The sequence below is a fragment of the Bombus huntii genome, chromosome 9, assembly GCF_024542735.1.
Source record: "Bombus huntii isolate Logan2020A chromosome 9, iyBomHunt1.1, whole genome shotgun sequence".
NCBI lineage: Eukaryota > Metazoa > Arthropoda > Insecta > Hymenoptera > Apidae > Bombus > Bombus huntii.
This window is the reverse complement of record NC_066246.1, coordinates 6,509,412-6,529,788: the sequence shown is the minus strand read 5'-3', so window position 1 is coordinate 6,529,788 and position 20,377 is coordinate 6,509,412. Positions and strand designations below refer to the sequence as shown.

The 20,377-nt window shown below is 37.4% G+C and overlaps 2 protein-coding genes across 30 annotated transcripts in view; both read right to left on the bottom strand.

The window, feature by feature from the left end:
• Nucleotides 1–6,990, bottom strand: part of LOC126869859 (patronin) — an 86,875-nt gene extending 79,885 nt beyond the window's left edge. For 25 of the 29 annotated variants that reach the window (XM_050626923.1, XM_050626930.1, XM_050626933.1 and 22 more), the window contains exon 1: nt 5,499–6,989. In XM_050626923.1, coding sequence (XP_050482880.1) covers nt 5,499–5,720 — 222 coding nt within the window. In that variant the 5' untranslated portion in view covers nt 5,721–6,989. Of the gene's footprint in view, nt 1–5,498 lie in introns of all 29 variants that reach the window. The other 4 variants (XM_050626953.1, XM_050626954.1, XM_050626955.1 and 1 more) reach the window with 1 other exon arrangement.
• Nucleotides 6,991–8,302: 1,312 nt separating this feature from the next.
• Nucleotides 8,303–20,377, bottom strand: part of LOC126869872 (protein 60A) — a 41,532-nt gene continuing 29,457 nt past the window's right edge. The window contains exons 4-6 of the mRNA XM_050627000.1: nt 12,587–12,775; nt 11,895–11,971; nt 8,303–11,773 (exon numbers count right to left, since the gene is read on the bottom strand). Coding sequence (XP_050482957.1) covers nt 11,513–11,773; nt 11,895–11,971; nt 12,587–12,775 — 527 coding nt within the window. The 3' untranslated portion in view covers nt 8,303–11,512. The remainder of the gene's footprint in view (nt 11,774–11,894; nt 11,972–12,586; nt 12,776–20,377) is intronic.

The following is a 20,377-nucleotide window of genomic DNA, read 5'->3' as shown; positions in this document are numbered from 1 at the left end:
TACACAGGATATCCACCTATTTTTAATTTTTCATTTATCAATGTTATTTTTCCCGTGGCATAAATTTATATCGTAAGCTTATCTCGGTATCTCGTGATACGATGTTCTAAAAATTTTATAATTTCTCTTTAGCTATCGTATGCATATATCACCATGTAACACAATTCTAATCAGTTCGACGTGTCTGCGTAACCCAGTTACCTAGTATTCTTGAGTGCACGAGCATAAAAGGCAGTCCAAGGAATAAATAGCGACGTGTATGCAAATATTCTAGATGCCTTTTTACCCAACGAAATATAAAACATGAGAGAATGAGAATAAAACTCTGAAAGTATTTGCAATACTTGCGATAGAAAAGCTGCTTGACTTCCTTTTTTTTTTTTTGCAAAATGAAAGATGTAAAAATCACTACTAAAGAAAGTTATTTATTTACAACTTGTTCGAAATATTTCTACGAGTTTCTCTATTATACTGTGATGAAACGAACGTCAGACCAGTTACGGGTTAACGGCAAGTAAATAACATTTTTTTTTTTTCAACAAAGTTTAGTAACGGCTATTATGCTATTTTCTCGAACGTAAAACAGAATTAAGCAATACTAAAATATGCAAATTCTACTTGAAGTAAATCATCGTTCAACGTTTCTTTTTAATAGGAAAAAGCAAATTATTCCCAGCAGACTTAGAATTACACCACAACTGACACACTCTCGCCTTATAACTACAAATCAGCCAAATAAATGAAATCACTGTAACTGTATTCCGTCTGCGAATCATCTTCTTAACTGTAGTAACGTCTCCCGACAGAAAATTAAATTTAGTCTCCCAGACATGTCTGAATCATCAAAACCATTGCGGAAAATCTTCCTTACTTTCTCAAAGATATTAATTTCTATCACCAAGTATGATATTGCAAACTACCAACTTAGCTTTAACATACACTGTACCCTATTAATTTAAGCTTAAGTTAATCGTACTGCTATTTTACCGTGTATATATATCTATGTGTGTATGTGTGTTCAAAATGTATGGTTGCTATTAGTTTTAGTAATAGTAATTCACTTATTGTATCTTACGTTCATCTTTGTACATTCTCGTTCCGTTAATCGCGATCGCTAATGACCATAAAAGTAGGTTGACGCGTCCTTAAGTAAAATAAATAATAATAATAAATCAGCGTTCACAGTGAGTACGAACGGGAAGATCGGGTTTCTAGGAACACGACGTTTCCAAACGCTGTTCCAAGGACGAGTTTCTCGCGCCACTTCATTCGAAGTCAGCGACAGTGGCGTAATTAAACTGATAATTACGAGCGTGCGTCGCGATTCTTGGAGATCCTGCACGCCGCACCGTGCCAAAAAAAGTCTCCTGTGGCTGGAGGAGGTGGTTCTCCGCGCAGGTACAGGCTCGTTTTACCGTGCAATAAATAACCTTGCGTACAGGAAACGACGCCATATTCGTCATAGCGTCGCAGCTCGGGAATAGCTTTCGTACGACAGTCTGCCACGGCTACCCGTAAACGAGCACGTGAAATACCAAGTGTACAGAAAGTGTACAGAAGAATTTTGGTTTTTCGTACAAGAGTAATTTTCACGGATTTTGCTGTGATCTATCAGATAGATACCTTAAAATTTGTATCGAGTGAATTATTGGTCTCTTGCAATCATATAACGCGTAATTATTAATTCAAAATCAAGATTAAGCATTAATCGAAATTAGTCTCTGTGATCCTTCTAAATTATCGAGATAATTAATGATACGGAAAAGACGAAGATGGAACGTCTCTTTGGTAGCAAACATATCGTTTTTAATCCCGCTACGGTCCTAAAACTTATCTGTCTATTGATATTTTAATAAGATCGAAACTTGAGAAATTGTTTACTTAAGAACACGATCGAGTTCAAAGTAACACCGACGTTCAGAAGAATACAACTCTAGATAGATGCTCCACTCATGTAGCAGAGAATTGTACCAATTTAAATTTTGTCATAGATTATTCCGTCTCTTTCAATTCATTAATATTCCCAAATAATCTGTTGCCTTTGTAAGCAGTCTGTTTTATAGACACAAGATGATCGGTTCTCAACAATTCTCCATATCGTTCAATTCTGACAAACTGATACAGGCTGATGCAAAAGTGGAATATTCGTGTGATATGCCTTCTCTAGTTAGACATTAAACGCAAAAGCAAGCCAAAATAAATAACAAACATCGAACAAACATGTACGATAGAAGAAAATATGGCAGAATATTTATAGACAAAATAAGATTTAGTTTGTAACTAGTTTATAGAAATTCAATGGCTGTTTCATGGCATTGCATTACTATCACAAATATCATATCTGATGTATCTATCGACATATAAGTTATTATTTATTAATTTTATTTGTTAGTACATTAAGCGATATTTTATATTGGCACATTCTTGCCTTTACCACGCCATAAATTACACGGGCCGGTTGAATGCCATGTTTAGCTGAGTATCGCGTCTGCATTTCATTAATCGTAAGTAAATTATGAAGCAATCCTGTTCCTGGTACGTTTGAATATTAATTAAGTTATCGATTTCTACATGTCTCTATAACATTGATTTTACATGGTCTTAATGACACAGGTTATTATTAACTTTCATTAAGCACATAATAAGTATGACACGAATCAGATGTTATCGAAGAGATATTACCATTCTATTATCGCAAGTATACTTGATGCTTAAGAAGAATATAATCTAATGAACGATACTTGTCGAGGTATGATTAATACAAATCCCATACTCATTTTCCCATTGAACTTCGACAAAATTCGTAACGTACGATGCTTCTTAAATACTTCGCTCAAGGTACATAGCACAGTAGATATACGCTATCGTTTTCTTTTCATTTCACCATCCGTACCACACGTCGATCTTCTTTTATTGCACTTACAAGAAATAACGAAACAAAGCGAAACGCCGTAGAAGAACTTTATTAATCTAGAAGAATATTACTACGTAGTATGAATCATCGTCGACTCTACATCAAATGCATTAAACGCGATAATTATACATTCGCTAAACGTATCACGAAGCATTTCCCCATAATACGTATTTCAACTCCAACGACGAAAATAACAGCTTCAGCGAACAGTCCTCTGTAGGTCACTGATGACCCACGTGCCAAAGAATGCGGTGATGGTCTAACCGAGTATTTGGAATCGATTAAATCCTGACTAATTCAAATCCATCCATCGAATAAATACAATACATGTACATGTATTAAATTTCAGAAATAGATTTTGTAATAAAATTATTTGTTACAGTATGAAGTACGTAACGATAATTAATAGAGATGCAATCAAGTTAAGCCGATCGAACGTTAAAATAATATTCAACGAGATAGTCGCCCTGATCGTGGCTATTGCACGCAAAGATCTCCACGTGTAGCTTCAGACTCCATTAATTACAAATAATTGGAATATGATACAAGAACGAGTAAGCTTGTAACGAGCCTTGGACACGAGGCGTTGCGCAGAGATATCTTTTCATTGATCGAACGTTATGCTCTCTTCTCCTATGGTCGAATTAGTCTGTTCGCAACGACAACAGCCTCCGGGAAGATCATCTTCGTATTATAAATTATTTACGAGAAATTTCGATAGTCTCTGCAAATTCGAATTAATGAAAAATAAATTAACAGTAACGCGAACACTCTATTTAGTTCTGTACATTTTTCTTTTCTCTGAATCGCGTGTGTCTTGTATATAAATTTCAGCATACAGTTAGTAGAATTTTAGCATAGAATTCACAATGATAACGTTACGTTCGTAAAACGAAATCATTACTGAAAAGTGTAGTATAAATAAATATCGATATTAAAAATAACTGTAATATTTCCTGATCGTTTCTTAGAAAATTGATTTGCATTTTATTTCGTTTGTAATTTGTGTTTGTGATGTTAATTTAAATAATCGTATAGCGATGGATGGTCGCAATGTTTGATTTACATATTTACAGATAAACATGAAATTTAATCTTTTTTCTCATTTGTTGAAATCCTTGAGAAGACTTCAAGGCCATTCTTCTCCTTTTTAGTCGATGAAAATATATTTTTCATTGTATCAAGTTTATTATACTATAAAAATGAATTCCTCGCGCTAGATAGCATGCACTTTTTTAACAATGTTTTCTGACATGTTATCGTGAGCATTGAAGATTAATTAGTCACAGCTCTGAGTTTGAAATAGTGAATCTCATGCTACGTCCCACAAAATAATATAACAAGAAATTTTGAAATACGAAAAAGTAGTTGGGAACCGCTGACTCATACACGAATTAATAACAAACGTGTCAGCGGTATCAATAAATGATATGTTGCAAAATTGTGAACAAAAATAAATGTTAATGTCTGTGAGTAAAATTCATGCTGGAATAATTTACAAATCTAATAAAAGAATATAATTTAAAATCTAATTTTTTAATAAAAATACATTGTTCTTAAAATTTAATAAATAAATTTCTGTGATTATTTATTAGAAATATCAGTTTTAATATAGCGCTTCGCTCAAACTAAGGAACTACCTTATACATAGAATAACATATATGATCTGCAGTAATTATGACTTAATACTTATTTCAAGTAGTTTTATATGGAAATATTCTTCTAGCACAAATATATGCATGTACGAACATACAATGAAAAGTTTTATATATGTAATTAGGAAACAGTACCATAAAATGAAGCTGAATAAATTTTCAAGTCTATTTAGCTTTTCAAAATATGTATGTATTATGTACTTTGAGGAACGTATAGAAATATAGGAAATTAAAAAACAAATTACACTATTCTACTCTATTTCTTCAAAAATGAATTTTATGATCGTTCCAATGAATCTGTGATTCTTTTGATAGGAAACTAATATTATCTAAGCACCACCTATCAAAGATAGGATTTCAAAGGACACATCTGTGATAAAAAGTTGTCTGAATAAAAATGTACAAATTTCGACATAAAGAAAATATGTAAAAAAAATTATACGTAGAAGTTTATAATGTTCCTAGTACTTTACAAGAATCTGCTATACATTAATGACATACTTTTTACCAAAAATTTAATACCGATATTTTGGAAAATACAGCGTATAGAAAATTATACAAGATACGAAATACAAGACAACGACTATTTCTTTATCAGATGAAACCTAATTTGAAATCAATCAAACGAACAACTTTGAACGTGTCAATTCATTTTGCAGACTAGTAACTTAAAATAAAATCAACGCTATTATTGTCTAAACAATAGCACCTATGTCACTTGTATTTCTTACATTACATATACTGCAATATAAATATACATTGCTCTCTTTCTTATCTACAACTATTACCATTTATATTATTTACAACAAAGTAACGTCATACCAATTACATTTGTCAAGCTTCTAATCTGCAAAATGATAATTTTTGTAAATATTCAGTGATATAGCCATAATAGAGTTTAGAAGTAAAAGTAGAACATGTATAAATACCTGACGGGAATCGTAGGCATCAGAGAAGTGTTCGGATTCGGCTCCGTCGTGGTGTTGCTCGCCGGCAGGGCCCTTACGTCGATCGTCACCCGCGTTACGATCCATTGCGTCGAAAACATGGACGACCGTATCGGGCACGCCGTCACACGTCCGATCCTTCGTCCTCGGGGCAGATTCCTCTGTTTTGCCCTTAACGAAGAGGCGCGTGATCGCACTCCACATTCAACGAAATCACAGCATTCGCGACGGCTGCAGCGACGATCCGATCGAACGGGTCCTTGTTCTCGTCATAGCCGGCGAGACAATGCGTTCAAAGTATTTCGCGTTACTCGACACACGCACGCCAATATTTCTTCCGTCACGGGATCATCGGGCACGTTTACGAATTTACGTCGAACAATTCGAACACTCCGTTTGACGAACGCGAAGGTTAGGTGGCACAAATACCGCTAAATTTTTCTCGAAGTAAGGTTAGATTGTGCGCTTCGACAACAGCAATATCACTTACGAGTAAATTATCCGCGTTAAAACGATGCCGTGTTCGATTTTCAGTCCATTTTGTATCACTCACCTACCAATCATCGATTTACGTATAACATTTACAGTAAGATCGGTAACCAGAAAATTGAAATGATCACAGGCTACTTTATGGCTCGTGCCGGAACATACACAAGGCTGCAATAGACACGATGTTTTGAAACTTCAAATAGCGTTCTTTGGACAAGCAGCGCCGTACGCAGAGCAGTTAAAAGTTACAGTCGAAATAATGCCGGCTCACGATAAAACACTGCAAAGGATGAACAGTAGCAGTTAAGGACACTCTTCTATCGTGTCTACCGTGGACCCTGCTATTTTTGTCAGCAAGAGTCGTCGCGCGTTCCGCACTCCTCGGGTAATGTGCGAGCTTCTCTATCGATTTTGCGCGAAACAGCGGAAAAACCAACTACAGGTATTCAATTCAAAATTACAGAAGCATATCACCAAAGAAATTTGGATACGTCTTGAAATTCAGCTTCCTCGAGAGGTGTCTCCGGTGGTCGATTCACTCGATGGGTGTTGCAAAAATGGTATTGGCACCTGTAAAAGGGGCGTACCTCGCGCGACTCTTATTTCCTTCAAATAAATGACGAATGTGTGTGTTCTCGTTCTTTGAACTCAAATTCACAATGTGCTTTTTATCCGTTTCATCAAATTTTCTCATATAATTAAACTAAGATCTGGATATTCGGATTTTCGTTGACAGCGGCACGAAAGCACACGAGAAGACTACTGTCGTACACAGCTCAAACTTCGCACTAGCACCACTAACGATTCGTTGGTTTTTCACAATCGTTACTATCTGTTTCCCATGCGAGACGCTCGAAAATCACAGTCGCATATGCCGATGCACGTGAATTCTCAAGCAAGAAACATTGTCAGCACGAAAAATCGTCATTTCGTATGAACATCAAGCCCACGGCACGTTCGCCGTCCATCGTGAAAACGATCATCGATTTGAAGCGAGAATATCGCTTAACGATATATCGAAACGTATTCGAGAGTGGTCGCCATGTTCTTCCCAGTCGAATTAATTCACGACAACGATATTTTCTAAGAACTATGATTTAGTTCTTTATTTTATGTTTTAAATGTGCGAGAGATACTCAGTTTCATAGATAGTTGGCGGTTAATGTATATTTTGATGAAAATTGAAAGATTTTCAAATAGTCTATCGATTGAAAACGAGTTAATTTTAAATATGCTGTAACCAAGTATGATCGAACTTGATTGGTCGAAATGCAGTTTGAAAAATCTCGTGCCTATCTGAATCGTCGAATAATGAACATCGTAGTGACAACGGGTTTTCTTTAGATCTAATCTAAAAGCGTCTAGCAGATTTGTTATCAACTTCTCAAGATGCAACAATGAAACCGGTTTCCATCGTAATTGGTATGTCACGTTTTATATACTAAATATACATGCATTTTCACACCATTGCAAATCAAAGTAAATTATACAATAAATATTTACTGGACTATGTATGAAATAATTTATATTACGTATTAAGTTATTTATATGATATTCAGAATTTAATTATTTCATTAATTCATAGTACATAACGTTCAAAACATTTAAAATTCTGTTTAAAACTGATTTCCTATGTAAAATTATCGTGGGGCGTACATGCAGTGCCACCTATCAGCAGACAGACTAACTTATTTAGTATAGATATTTAAATAAAAATGTCGTCTCGAACATTCGGAATTCAATAAATACAAAAATTCAAATTATCAATACCAATACCTATTACATATTTCAAAAAATGGTTTATTCGTTACTTTTATCATGATATTATCAACGTCTGATCGGTACTAGATCCATTGTTGTTAACGTAAATATGAGCAATATACAAATTGCATATAATCGCTACCCAATCGTCAAAACATTCATACTTTTAGTGTTCTTTGTTATGAATTGTTAGAATTATACATTTTTCTTAGTATCTATCATCATGAATTGTTAAAATTCATTATAACAAACGATATTAATATTTGTCACGTCCTTTTGTATAAAGTTGAATTAGGAAAACGTTCGTTTTTGTCAAGTTTGTAATGTTGCGCTTTGTGGCTGTTACTCATGATCATGTAAATTAAATTAGATTTGCAGCTAAGTAGAGTAACTTTAACCTTTTAACTAAGATATATTTCCTCAGTACGAATCATTAAGTTGATTAAAAGATACTGTTACCAATAAGACATATTCAAAATGATTCACGTACTTAATAGAGGCATGGTAATAAAAAAGAAAGAACTGACACAAGTACATTGTACATATTATGTAGTATGCATTATAGAACGTATTTACAACGATATATTTACATTGTCATTACAAAAGTTGTGTTAATAATACCACAGACTATATATATTCATCGATTGATTTGTGATCGCATCCACGAACGCATTCACGCACCCACGAGCTAAAATGGACTATGCTTCATTCCCATTCACACGGTTAAACGCTCGTTAAACGCCATTAAACAACGCTGACACATATCTCGAGCAGCGGCGGCACCACATTCGAATCTTGCGTCGGAATAATTTATAAAACTTTTAATCTCACGCGTCAATTAAGTATGACTATAACGTAACTCTCGTACGTTTTCTAAGAGCTTGTAAAAAATAGAAATCTATACAAAAAAAAGGGGGGAAAATAAAGAAAGGAAGAAGACAGAAGAAAAGGAAGAACAAAACTGTGCGATTATCGTTCGATTGTATGATTAATCGATTGATTGCGTTAAACGCGTACGTTTCAAAATGGAGTCAACGCATAATTTTGAAATGCGCGAACAATACCGACTTGCATGTGGGACGCAAAGTAAAAAGCACGAGATTTTGGAAAATATGTACTTTCGCCTCGATTGAAAAATATTCGCATATGATGTTTATTTCGTTCGACAAATCTGATTCTCTGTCGCATTATAATTACGATACTACAAAATCGTACTAAAGAATTGTCCACTTTCTATATACTTATATGTATATAAATTTACACTTTACATACATGTACATAGAAAGTTGAGTTACTAGGGTGTGTAAGTATGTACAGGGTGGTTCGGTAACTGTCGCCATGTTAATCCTCTATAACGAAATTTAAATTGAAAATTGATGTGTATCTTTTCTGTCATCGTTTTACTTACTTCTATCGCTATATCCTTTATTTTTACTTTACTTACTATCACTGTATCGTTGCATATTGAAATTTAGACTTCGTTGGAATAATTATCGTATAATAAAATAATAATATTATATATAACAAATTGCAAGCAACGTCGATTCTTTTTTCTTAAAGAGAAATGAAACAAAGAATTCTTGTTATAGAGGATTAATATCCCTCGGAACGAGGAAGCTAGAGAAAAATATTTCATTTATAATAATTATATAGCAGAAAAGATTTAGTCATATAATTCTTATTCCGCATTCCGCTTGTTCTATATGTATAATCGTCTAGGTATTGCTAATTGAATTAAGCAATTATCTGTAATTACAAAAGTTAAGTGTTATATTAACCTTCGATTGGTATTGTTGGCCCATAGGTAATCGCTACAGTTTAAATTAGATTTGAATTGGGTTAATTCATTTTAACTCGTATCTTATATCTTACGCGATCAACACTACTCACGGCCTTTGTCACATAAGATAGAAAATTCAAATTAAAGAGGAAGTACGTGCTTTCAAATTAAATAACTTAATGCAGACTATTGTAAGTTAGGTTGGAGCTACGTCACAGCGATATTTTATATCATCGCAGTTGAGGATAAAATTCCGTTTTTCTTCGGTATATTCATTCAAATTCTTGAGTATTTCAATTTCATGAATAATGAAAATTAATCAAACTCGCAATCCTTAAGAAGAAGAATAAATAACAAATAAATTCTTCGTATTATAGAGTTATCATAATATCCTACTATAACACTTGATTTCGCCGTATCTTTTCTATCGTGCTATCTTCGATAGATAAACTCTTTCCCATTCTTCGTAATTTCAATGATATTTAAGGTGACAATTAACCGACTACTCTGTGGAATGTTTTATACGATAAGTAGCGAGACTTTTCGTAAATGAGAGATTCTCGGATGAAAATTATTAATTCTTGATTCTTCAGCGCAATCCGTTGATCGATCAGAAGCCAACAACCGACAAACCTGTCTTAAGAATCAATTCGCTTTTGCGCGAGGGATCTGTCACTTGCTGGATTCATGGATTATCTTATGAAACAACCTGTACACATACGAATCTGCTACGAGTATTACACACGGTGCTCTTATTCTCTCGGTCAGACGCATTACTTACAAACATAAATAAGTCTAATTACAAGAAAAAAAAAAAAAGATATCTTTTTCCTTTTCGTGTCGGCTTGCGTACATAGAGGCCTTCGACGAGCGAACGGAAGAACGCGAACACAAATGTGTTTTTCAAAACAACGACAGATCAAATACGTAGAAACTCACCGAACAACCGCGTTCTCTTTGTTTCATTTTTTCTCAGACTATAATATCGGAAGTTTGACTTCGTTAAATTAATATCACTAAACGATATATTAACCGATCGAATGTTTGAACATTAAATGAGATATCTGAGTTGATTAAAAGAAAACAAAAAAAAAAAAAAGGAAAATAAAAAAAGAAAGGAAGAAAGAGAAAGAAGGAAGGAAAAGGTAGAAAGAAAGAAACGATTCGAAGCATCGGTTGATAACCCCGATCGTTACGGACATATGTATATTACAATGTATCCACTAAAACCGGATAAAAATCACGTGTCGGAGTCGCAGGTATTCGTCGATCGTTTTTGTTCCCATTCAATTATTCACTTTTTCCAGCGACGAAAATTATTACGATCGTTAGTACGGAAGCACTTGTTTCGAGAAATTACACTATCTACTAGTCGAAATTTGGCACCAGACGACCGATGATTTTCTTGCGACGCTTGAAATCCGCCATCGATCAGCGTTTGTCGTTCACGTCCAACACAGGCGAACAGGCACTGCAGTTTTGTTTCGTCGAACCGAGAATCGAGCGGAATTTTGAGCGACAACAGCTTAATTCGAACGTCGAATTGCACTCTGAGCAATTGAGAAAATCATACGAACTTAGAACGCAGTGTAAGAATTTTCAAAGATCAAACGACTATCGAACGATTTAATTTCTTTCAGGAATAATAATATGTGATTTTATAATTATACAGAGTGCTTTAGCGTTTGCCATTATTTAACGTTCTAACGATTGCAAACTCTGAGAATCTTCGATGAGACATATCAGCGAAATAAAAATCGTTCGCACGGACGAATAGGTGAATGAATAAAGAAAAGGAATAATTGCATAACGCTAGATACTCGTCTCGATCTCTCCATCGATCGAATTAAGAACTGTCGATCGATTCTACTCGGAAAATTCAGCCGCACAGCTCGCTTTGCGTTCGATTTATCGTCGTTTCGAACGCGCTGTCCGCACATGTATACATCTTGCTAATCCCGGACGATCAATGGCAACCGCAGCTCTTGACGACCATGTTTTTGTACTTCTTCAGTATAACGTTGCTTTCGTCGAGGAAATACAGCACGGAGATCGGCGAGAGCTTGGTGGGCGCGCAGCAAGGCTTTGGTACCTTACCAGGGCTAACCAGATGCACCAACGTTTGGACGATCGCGTGATTGGTCGCGTTCATATGAGCGTTCAAAGGGAAATTGCATTCGCCGCTGCAATAATATGCGTCGTATCCGTCCGGTGCTATGATCCAGTCCTGCAAAATAAATATTCATATCGATCATCGATAAGTACGCGGCAAACTACGAGTCCCGATGATCGTGTAGCACATGATTGCATCAAATATGCGTATTATTACGCCTCTTCGCGTAACTTACCTGCCACTTCAGGTCCCTGAAGCTCACGTACAACGTTTGAATTTTACAGGTCCTCGAGTTGTATTGTACGCCTGGATCTGGAAAATGATAACGATTACCGGTTGTTCATCGTTATTTCTTACAGTTAGCGATGTCTTGGTAAAGTACGAATCAAAGAACACGCGTATTTCTTACGTATTAAGAGAGGAATTCAAATTCATCAAAATTGCGGGTTACGAGCTTCTTTGTTTCTCTAATTATTAAATACAGACGTATGCACTTCGACGACTTCTATCCAGATAGAGACATTACAGTTTCAACTGTTTTTACGTTACACCGCCTGTTTCTGTGTATGGTCTTATTAAAAATTTTTGTTGCACTGCGCTCCGAGTAAGAGAATAGGCTGTCAATTACGAGGCTATTAAACAGAGTACACGCACAAGTTGTTAAACTAAGGTGTTTATGTTAAAATGTCTAACCGGCATTACGCTAGTACAATTTAGAGGTAGAACTATTGAAACAAAAACGACTTTAACGCGCAATCAGGACAAGGTAAAATACAGATTTGGATCGATCTTTCTTTGTACATTACGGTTAAATCGAATCTTTTTCAATGAGAAAAAATTCCTCTTTCGATGTTACTCTAAAATACGAAAGATGGAGATGGAAATGATAGATTTACTGATTCATCGGACGTTACCTTCCGGACTTACCGGTGTACGGATTATTCCGATAATCCAAACTCGAGGACTCGCTCTTCTTTCTTCTCCTGGCATCTCGTTTCTGTCGTACTTTCGATTCTCTGATGCCAGAACTCTTAAAGTAACCCACCATAAAGGGTTGCTTGTCAGGGTCGCCTCTGAACCCGACGATCCCAATGTCCTCTGGTCTCATTTCGTGTACTAAAAACACAATGATATTCGTTTTGATAATTACGCGATAATATACGCGATTACTCGGTGCATTTACTATCGTCCAGTCGTTAAACAGGTTTAATTTGCTTGCAACTTAACAACGCTAAATTCTCCGACGATAGTTGCAAATGTTTTTATTTTTAGGACAAAATTTGGAAACTTATAACGCTATGGAAACTAAGATGTAGGAAATATTTTATTCGAACGTTAGAGACTTTTACTGGCACAAAATTCTCTAAGAGCGCTAACCGACTCCGATCGAAACGATGTAAATGTTTAAAAATTCGTCAAAGCGTAAAACGTAATAAAGTAATATAATATATAAACATAATAAAGAATAAAGACCGACAATTATTTCCCGAGAACCCTTGGCTAATTAGAAACGTTGACATTTGGATGGCAAAAATGGGCAGAAAAGATGCTAAAGCGATTTAACTTTTACAAGATCACGCATTTCGACGCACTGTTTAAAGTATTGCCGAAGAACTTTATAAGAAAAGAGGTTTCTTTTTTTTGCCATGATCGCCTTCAGGCCAATCGGCAATGTAACTCACGAGGAAACGTTCCAATTTGGCGATACCCAATTACCCCGTTTGATTCGATAAGTGGAATGCACGCGTGAACGATTACGATTCGCGCGCATGTTTGTTAGAATGGCCTACCAGCAGTTGGAATTATTAATAGGCAACCTTCAGGAATATTAACTATTTAAGAATCTCGAGTCGGCGGTGTGTCAGCTGGTTCTCGATAGCATGATCGAGGGAGCCGTTCACTTGGCCGATATAGGCGACAGTTCATGGTTTCCCAACACGTTGGCCCTGCAATTAAGTGGCCGCTGCCTCGCACCGTTTGCACGTTTAATTAATTGATCGTTCTGTCAGCTGACATGCTGATCGATCGATTATTCTTAATTATCGTCACGCGGCACGCATGAAACGCGGAGAGGCGGCCGCGTACAGAAATTTCAGGGTATAAGACACGGCCGTGGTGGAAACGCGTGGAACCCGACATGATCGTAGACTCGTTTCGTAATGTATATCGGAACTGAAAAGAAGTTATGGTACTTGTTTATCATAATTATATCGGAGCTGCTTTAATTATTCATGCGGTAATAATTATACTTCTGTCCTAACAGTTTGCGGTGTGACAAAAATAAAGCCGTTTTACATGAATTACCATGAAGTGTCGCAACTTGGATCTGCACATTAGTGATATTAATGTCAAGAATATTATTTCCATGCCGCGATAGTGACACCAGATTGGAACGGAACCCCTCGTGAAAGTATAGGATCGTATTTTCAGCCGGGAAATTTGCACCTTCGGCAGTAAATAACAGCGTACGGTCGTTATCGGTATTAATTTAGAACGTGTTGCGACCATATAAATTTCTCTTATCGCTCACAGATGATGCGTGTTACAGGACTTTGAGAAAATCTAGTTTCGATAATACCTACTTTCCAATCGATATGGTTAGTTAATGCGGTATAATTGAACGGTTACTTGAAAATAACAAATGAGTTTTAACAATTGCGGTAAATAAAAGACACGGCTGTGTGTTATGATAGTAAGGTGTGTAACGCGTGGACGTGTCCTGTAGTACAATAAATTAATCGAAACAAATATATGCTATTCTTCTAGGAACGTAAAACGATCACCGAAAGGAAAAAACGGTGATCTCGCTATCGATTCACTGCACAGCTTCGTTCTACGAGAATTCTCTTTTTCTCGCACTCGCCGATACGCTAATTATCTTATCCGACCTTACGTTATTAATGAAATCACGTAAGACTACTTTAGCGATCGTTAATATGCCAAGAAGCGAGCCCCAATCAGTGGAGAGGTCAAACGTTCGATAAAATCAGCGATTCGACTTCAAACCACAGCTTCGATTCTCATCCGCAACCTGTACGCGTGCCATACAAATCGTTCGTTCCACCGGTAATAAAGCAGAAAACGCATTCTCGGCGGCTCGATCGGCGAAACAATGACGCGCGGAAACAACGAGGCAGAAATGCAGAAAAGGAAAAAAGGAGAACGAAGAAGCGTTGAGGCGTAGAATCGGTTTGTCGCGACACGACGGCCAGGATGATTTTTCAAGCGGCATCGATTCGCATTCGGCTCGCGCAGTTTTCGCGCGATATCGAAATTCGAACGAAAGGACACGCGTGTACGTGCGAACGATCCAAACGGTCTCATTGCGGAGGCCCGTAGCCGTCGGCTCGTCTCCGCGAGCCAGCATTGCCGTGTATGCAAATGATCCCTCTTACGAGCACGACCGTACCGAGTTCGAGAAAGCTAGTAAATTGGCTCGCAGGAATGCGCATTTGCCGTGATTGCAGCGGACACCTGCTGCTGCACTTTGCGCGCCGTTACAGAATCGACTGGCTACCAGCTTGTCGACGAACCTCCGCTTGCCGAATGCACGTGGCGAATTCGATTGAATTATGCCGTCTCTTTCTCCAGGAACGCCGAGTTTCGTTATACGGCTTTATTTAGCACCAAAGAACGCAGACTGCCGATATTTACGCAGACGTGGATTTTTACGAATATAATGTAAAAATTGGCAATCGTAAGAAATTCTGATTTTCCGCTGTGACTGTTTCTGATAGAAAGAGGAGCATCTGGATGGTAGAAGAAGCAGTTGATACAAAGGATATAAAAATATGTCGCACCGAACACGATGGTAGCAACGATAGAACGAGTCGAGCAACAACGATTGTGAGAAGTGGTTTTCATGCGCCTGTAGCGGGATTATGAATTAAAACGCAAAAGAAATTTGAGCTGCCAAGAAAAGCATTAGCAAAATTACGCGCGTTATACGTGAGAGCGTATAAACAAAGTAAAATAAACGTAGTTCGGATAAACGGCTGTCTGATCGCATGACTCGGTGCGCTGCAATTGATTAATAAGGAAAAGGGAATTAACGATAATTTAAAATAAGAACTGCGAGTTAATTATATCTCGTTATATCTAGGAACAGGCATATTGATCCAAGGAACATTTAGAAAGTAAATTTTAATAACGGTATTACGATAGGTACGAGGTTTTTGGTACGTTTAATATGCGCGTGGAAACTGAACCGTAAGAATACGTAATTCGTTATGATTGCTATTCTCGGAATTGCAGGAATACGAATTTCGTGCAGTTTCTGAATAGAAGACGCGTGTTGTGCGCATTTGACGACACTGTCGTGTCTCTTAGAATAATCTAATTTTTGAAATTGGCTGTAGAAACTCTCTGATCGTTCTAAAAATAACATTGGTGATTTATAAAATAATTTGAAAGAGTCACAAAGTCGAGAAATTTATCGAAACACAAATGAAACAATTAATAGGCGAATGCAAAGTTATAAAAATGAAGATTTGCAACTGATAATTTTAAATAAATCGTCTCGTTTCCTATCGTAGTTTTTGATACTCGAACAGGATCTTCATCGAAGCCATTTCCAGAAATCTTACACTTTCAGAGTTTCGATATTGTTATCTGATAACTTGTATCTTTTAACAATGCGAATAGCTTCGTAAATTATAAATAATGTAATAATTTATCCAATCTTACAAAGATATATTAAAATTGCGATTAGACGATGATGGTACGCAGAAAACGTGTGAAATTCGTGGAACTGTAATTCCAGGCGACTAATGCGCCGCTGATTATACGTCTTTCACGGATTCTTCGATCCGCGTATCCTTCTGATCCAGTTTCCATATATTAAGAGTAATAAAAAGCAAATTTCTTGGCGTGTCCTCTTGCTGCCGGAGGTTCAAGGATAAAACGATTCCCTACAAAGGGGCAGTCCTAGATCAACCGGCAACGCTTTCGCAATGCTTTCAACAGTCAAGGACGTGGAGGAACCTTGCTCATCTCGCGATTCGTTTCAATCAAAAATTATCAACTCTCGAGGACGCGTTTCACGCGATCTAAAAACGTGTGCCAGTGTCCTAACATGGTATCAGGCTCCCTTCTAAATTTCTCCCTTCGAAAATAAGTATACAGAATTTCATGTAGGAAAATTTTCAAATCTTTGAAACAAAGACATTTTCCTGAAAAGAGGAGATTTTTTGATACCATCCAGTTATAGCTAAATCCTGTAGGAAATTAGCAAATAAAAATTGCAATTACTAGCAATCATGAACACAATTATAATTTCTCCATTTGTTACTCTTAACTGCTACTAAATAATTCAATTTATATATTTGTAACTACGAAATGTTATGTCGCATCGAAATAGAGTTTGTTAATTTTATTTAGAAACTAGAGGGTGTACCTGATATTAAAAACATCTGTCTTCTCTAGTGATCTCAACTTTTGTAATCCCGTCATCGGAATATGCAACTATGCAAATAATATCTTCGATCGAGCCGATCTCTTCTCTGAATCTTGCTATAAGCTAAGGCGATCGACGTTGCAATTATTTAACTCCTACAGTGTCATTATCATTTAACTTTCTTCGTCCGTCTTTTTTTCTTTTATATATATATATATATATATATATATATATATATATATATATATATATATATCGTTCTCAAATTTTCTCCTACATTTATATCTGTTTTTCGTTTTCTTCGTCGTACATCTATTATCCATTATCGTAACTCATTTTCTTCCTTGTACTCGTAAGTCTGATTTGTTAAATAAATAAATCTGTCTACCAAGCTGGTTGCGATAAAGTTAAAAAAACAATCGAGTCGTCGAAAAGATTAAAGATCGTCGTACAAACAGAGGGAAAAGTGTAAAGCACGTAACATCAGCACAGCTGGCATACATTCCACGCACAAGTCAAATACCTTTGTCATTGCTCTGTTAATGGCCCGATAGTGACTCTATTACCGCTGAATTAGCATCGCAATAAGTACGAGTAAAACACACAGCATTAACGCTATCGTCACGATCGTCCGTTCTTAGGTGGAGTTTTCTACAGTTCTCTCAGCCATAGATAATCTTTTCTCCCGCTCTCTCTCTTTCTCTCTCTCTCTCTCTTTCCCACTCAATACCTTGATTGTCCAATAAAACGACGATCGTGGACATTTCTCTCAAACGGCGTATAAAATCTGCTCTCTCGGAGCCCGTGGAAAAGATCACCGGAAGAAGAGAGAAACCGAGTACGGTATTCTTGAATCTTCGCTAACCGCAGCCTCCACTAGCCCATTCCCCGACAAATACGACGATCGCCAAACATTTATTTACCCACGAACATCTTTTCAAACACCCGCGCCAACGATGTGGAAACTGCCGATAAACCAACAACATCATGGCCAAATAATAATATTATTACGGCTATTTAAATAAATATACATAGCTGGGATCGCGAAAAGTGAGCGTATTACGCTGTTTGGTAACAAAATTGCAAACATTACTTCGTCATGTTGATAAACCGACGTCGTCGTTACCAAATATCATAATCGTCGAATCGTAATACTTTGCTAGACTAATATTTTTGAGTGATTTTTATGAACCAATACTCCCGTGATTAATATATATATATATATATATATATTATATATATATAATATATATCAACGTGATTGATACGATAAAGATATTATTACTATCGTTCGCACGAACGTATCCTTCGATCGGTACTATCATACAGAAAATCACGCAGTTAGGTAAGAAAATTCTGAAAACTTGCCGACGAGAATCTTCGAAACACGTAGGAATGAGACGATACGTTCTAATGAGATCGCGAGTTTCTATAACAGATCACGGCGTTAGGAAAGATGCACGAACTTTCTAAAATCAACGATCATCGTCTCTGCCTTGAAATTTCGATGGGACGATAAAAATCGGCTGGATAAATCCGAAGGCATCTGACAAAGGCTCGTTTTCGTTTCGCGGTGATAGCAAGGTGTCGCAAGTCTCAAGAGCGAGCGAGCGAGCGACCGAGCACGCAGTTAGACGCACACGCGTGGGCGTATCACGCGGAGGTGTGTAGCCGGTCTTTAGAAGCGGAGAGATAGCCGCGGCTATACTTTCGAAAGCATCTGGTTTTCTGCAACCGGAGGAAACTTCCTCTGGCCAGGAGGCGGACGGTGAGGAGCCGCGCGCGCGTCCGCGTCACGGCGAACCAGTGCAAACAAACCGAGGGGCTCTTAACCAAACGAGACGAAGTAGAAGAAGAAGTAGAAGAAGAAGAAGAAGAAGAAGAAGAAGAAGAAGGAGAAGAAGCAGAACACGAAGAGGAAGGAGAAGGAGAAGATGAAGAAGAGGGAGAAGAAAAAGTAGGAGAGGAGCGTAGAGTATGCGTGCGAATGCGTGTCGCAAGAGGGACGCGCCTGCAGGGGATAGAACGGGAGAAAAAGAGGGATCAACGCGAGGGATTGGGAGGAGACGAACCGAGTGGACAAGACGAACCAAAGAGGAGCCAAAAGTCAAAGGAAGAGAAAGACGTCGCGCAGGGAATAAGAGAAGGAGAAACAGCGAGAGGGAAGAATTACCGAGGAACGGAATCGTGGCTCTTTCGATGTATGCAACGTATACCTGTGGATACGTGAACGCGCGCAGAGGTGTGCGCCTCCGATCTTGTGTTTTATATTGAATGATCAAAGATAAACCGGTTGTGCTCGCGAAGGAGAGGAGCAGAGAAGCAGAGAGGAGTGAGAAAGAGAGAAAATATACAGGTGCGAGGAGGGTAAGAGGAGGATCGACGTGGGGAGAGAGAGAAACCGGTGAGGAGGAAGAGGAGGAGGCGTATGGAGGTGAGAGAGGCAAGCAACGAAATGATCTAGGCGCGGCAAACAACAAACTGTACGCACGAATACATAGGCATTTCAAGCTCTCGCGTATACATGACCGTCCCAATGCCTCGTTCTCGTGCTGAAACGTGCCTCGTTTAATATCCACGATGTCGTTATGGCAGACCTCTCAAGTGTTACCTGCGCGTATCGCGCCGAGGATACAACGATTACAAGCTAGACACGCGCCGTTCCTCCAAGATCACCAACACTGATTCTTAACTCTGTTTACCACCGAACCAACGTCTCCAATAAACGTTTGCTAATGTTCGCGATCATTCGCATTGAAACACTTGCCAAGTATCCTCTCCACGAAGCAAATGTTTGCGAGCAAAAGCCCATTCGCAGAGAGGAGATCAAGCGCATCGTAAATAGATTCGAATCTGACTAGAAAGTTCCATGCATTTCGTACGTACGTACGTACTTGGAAGGAAAAAAGGATACGTTCGAACTGTAACGTGAGAAAGTAGGAGCAATAGAGAAACACGAGCCATGTCTTCGAGTATGATCGAACCTTGACCAAGTAGATTTCAATTTATTAAGAGTACTTTAACCAGAAATACACGCGTATAAGTATGTATGTCATTTTTCTTACTTCTAGTTTACGACGTTTCTTATCTTTACAGTACAAGCGTATTACTTTTACATAATATTTCACATAATAATATGTAAATATACGTGAGAGGTACGTTTTCCAAGTTTACAAATATTCATTCTGAGATTCGAAATCAGCTTGTTTGTTGTTCATATTCGTTGTAAATTCGTAAGGTGAAACGTTATCTAGAAACGAAGAGTATCTTCTACTTCTACTAATTCTACGAGTATCTTGTACCGAAATTACCGAAATTAACTT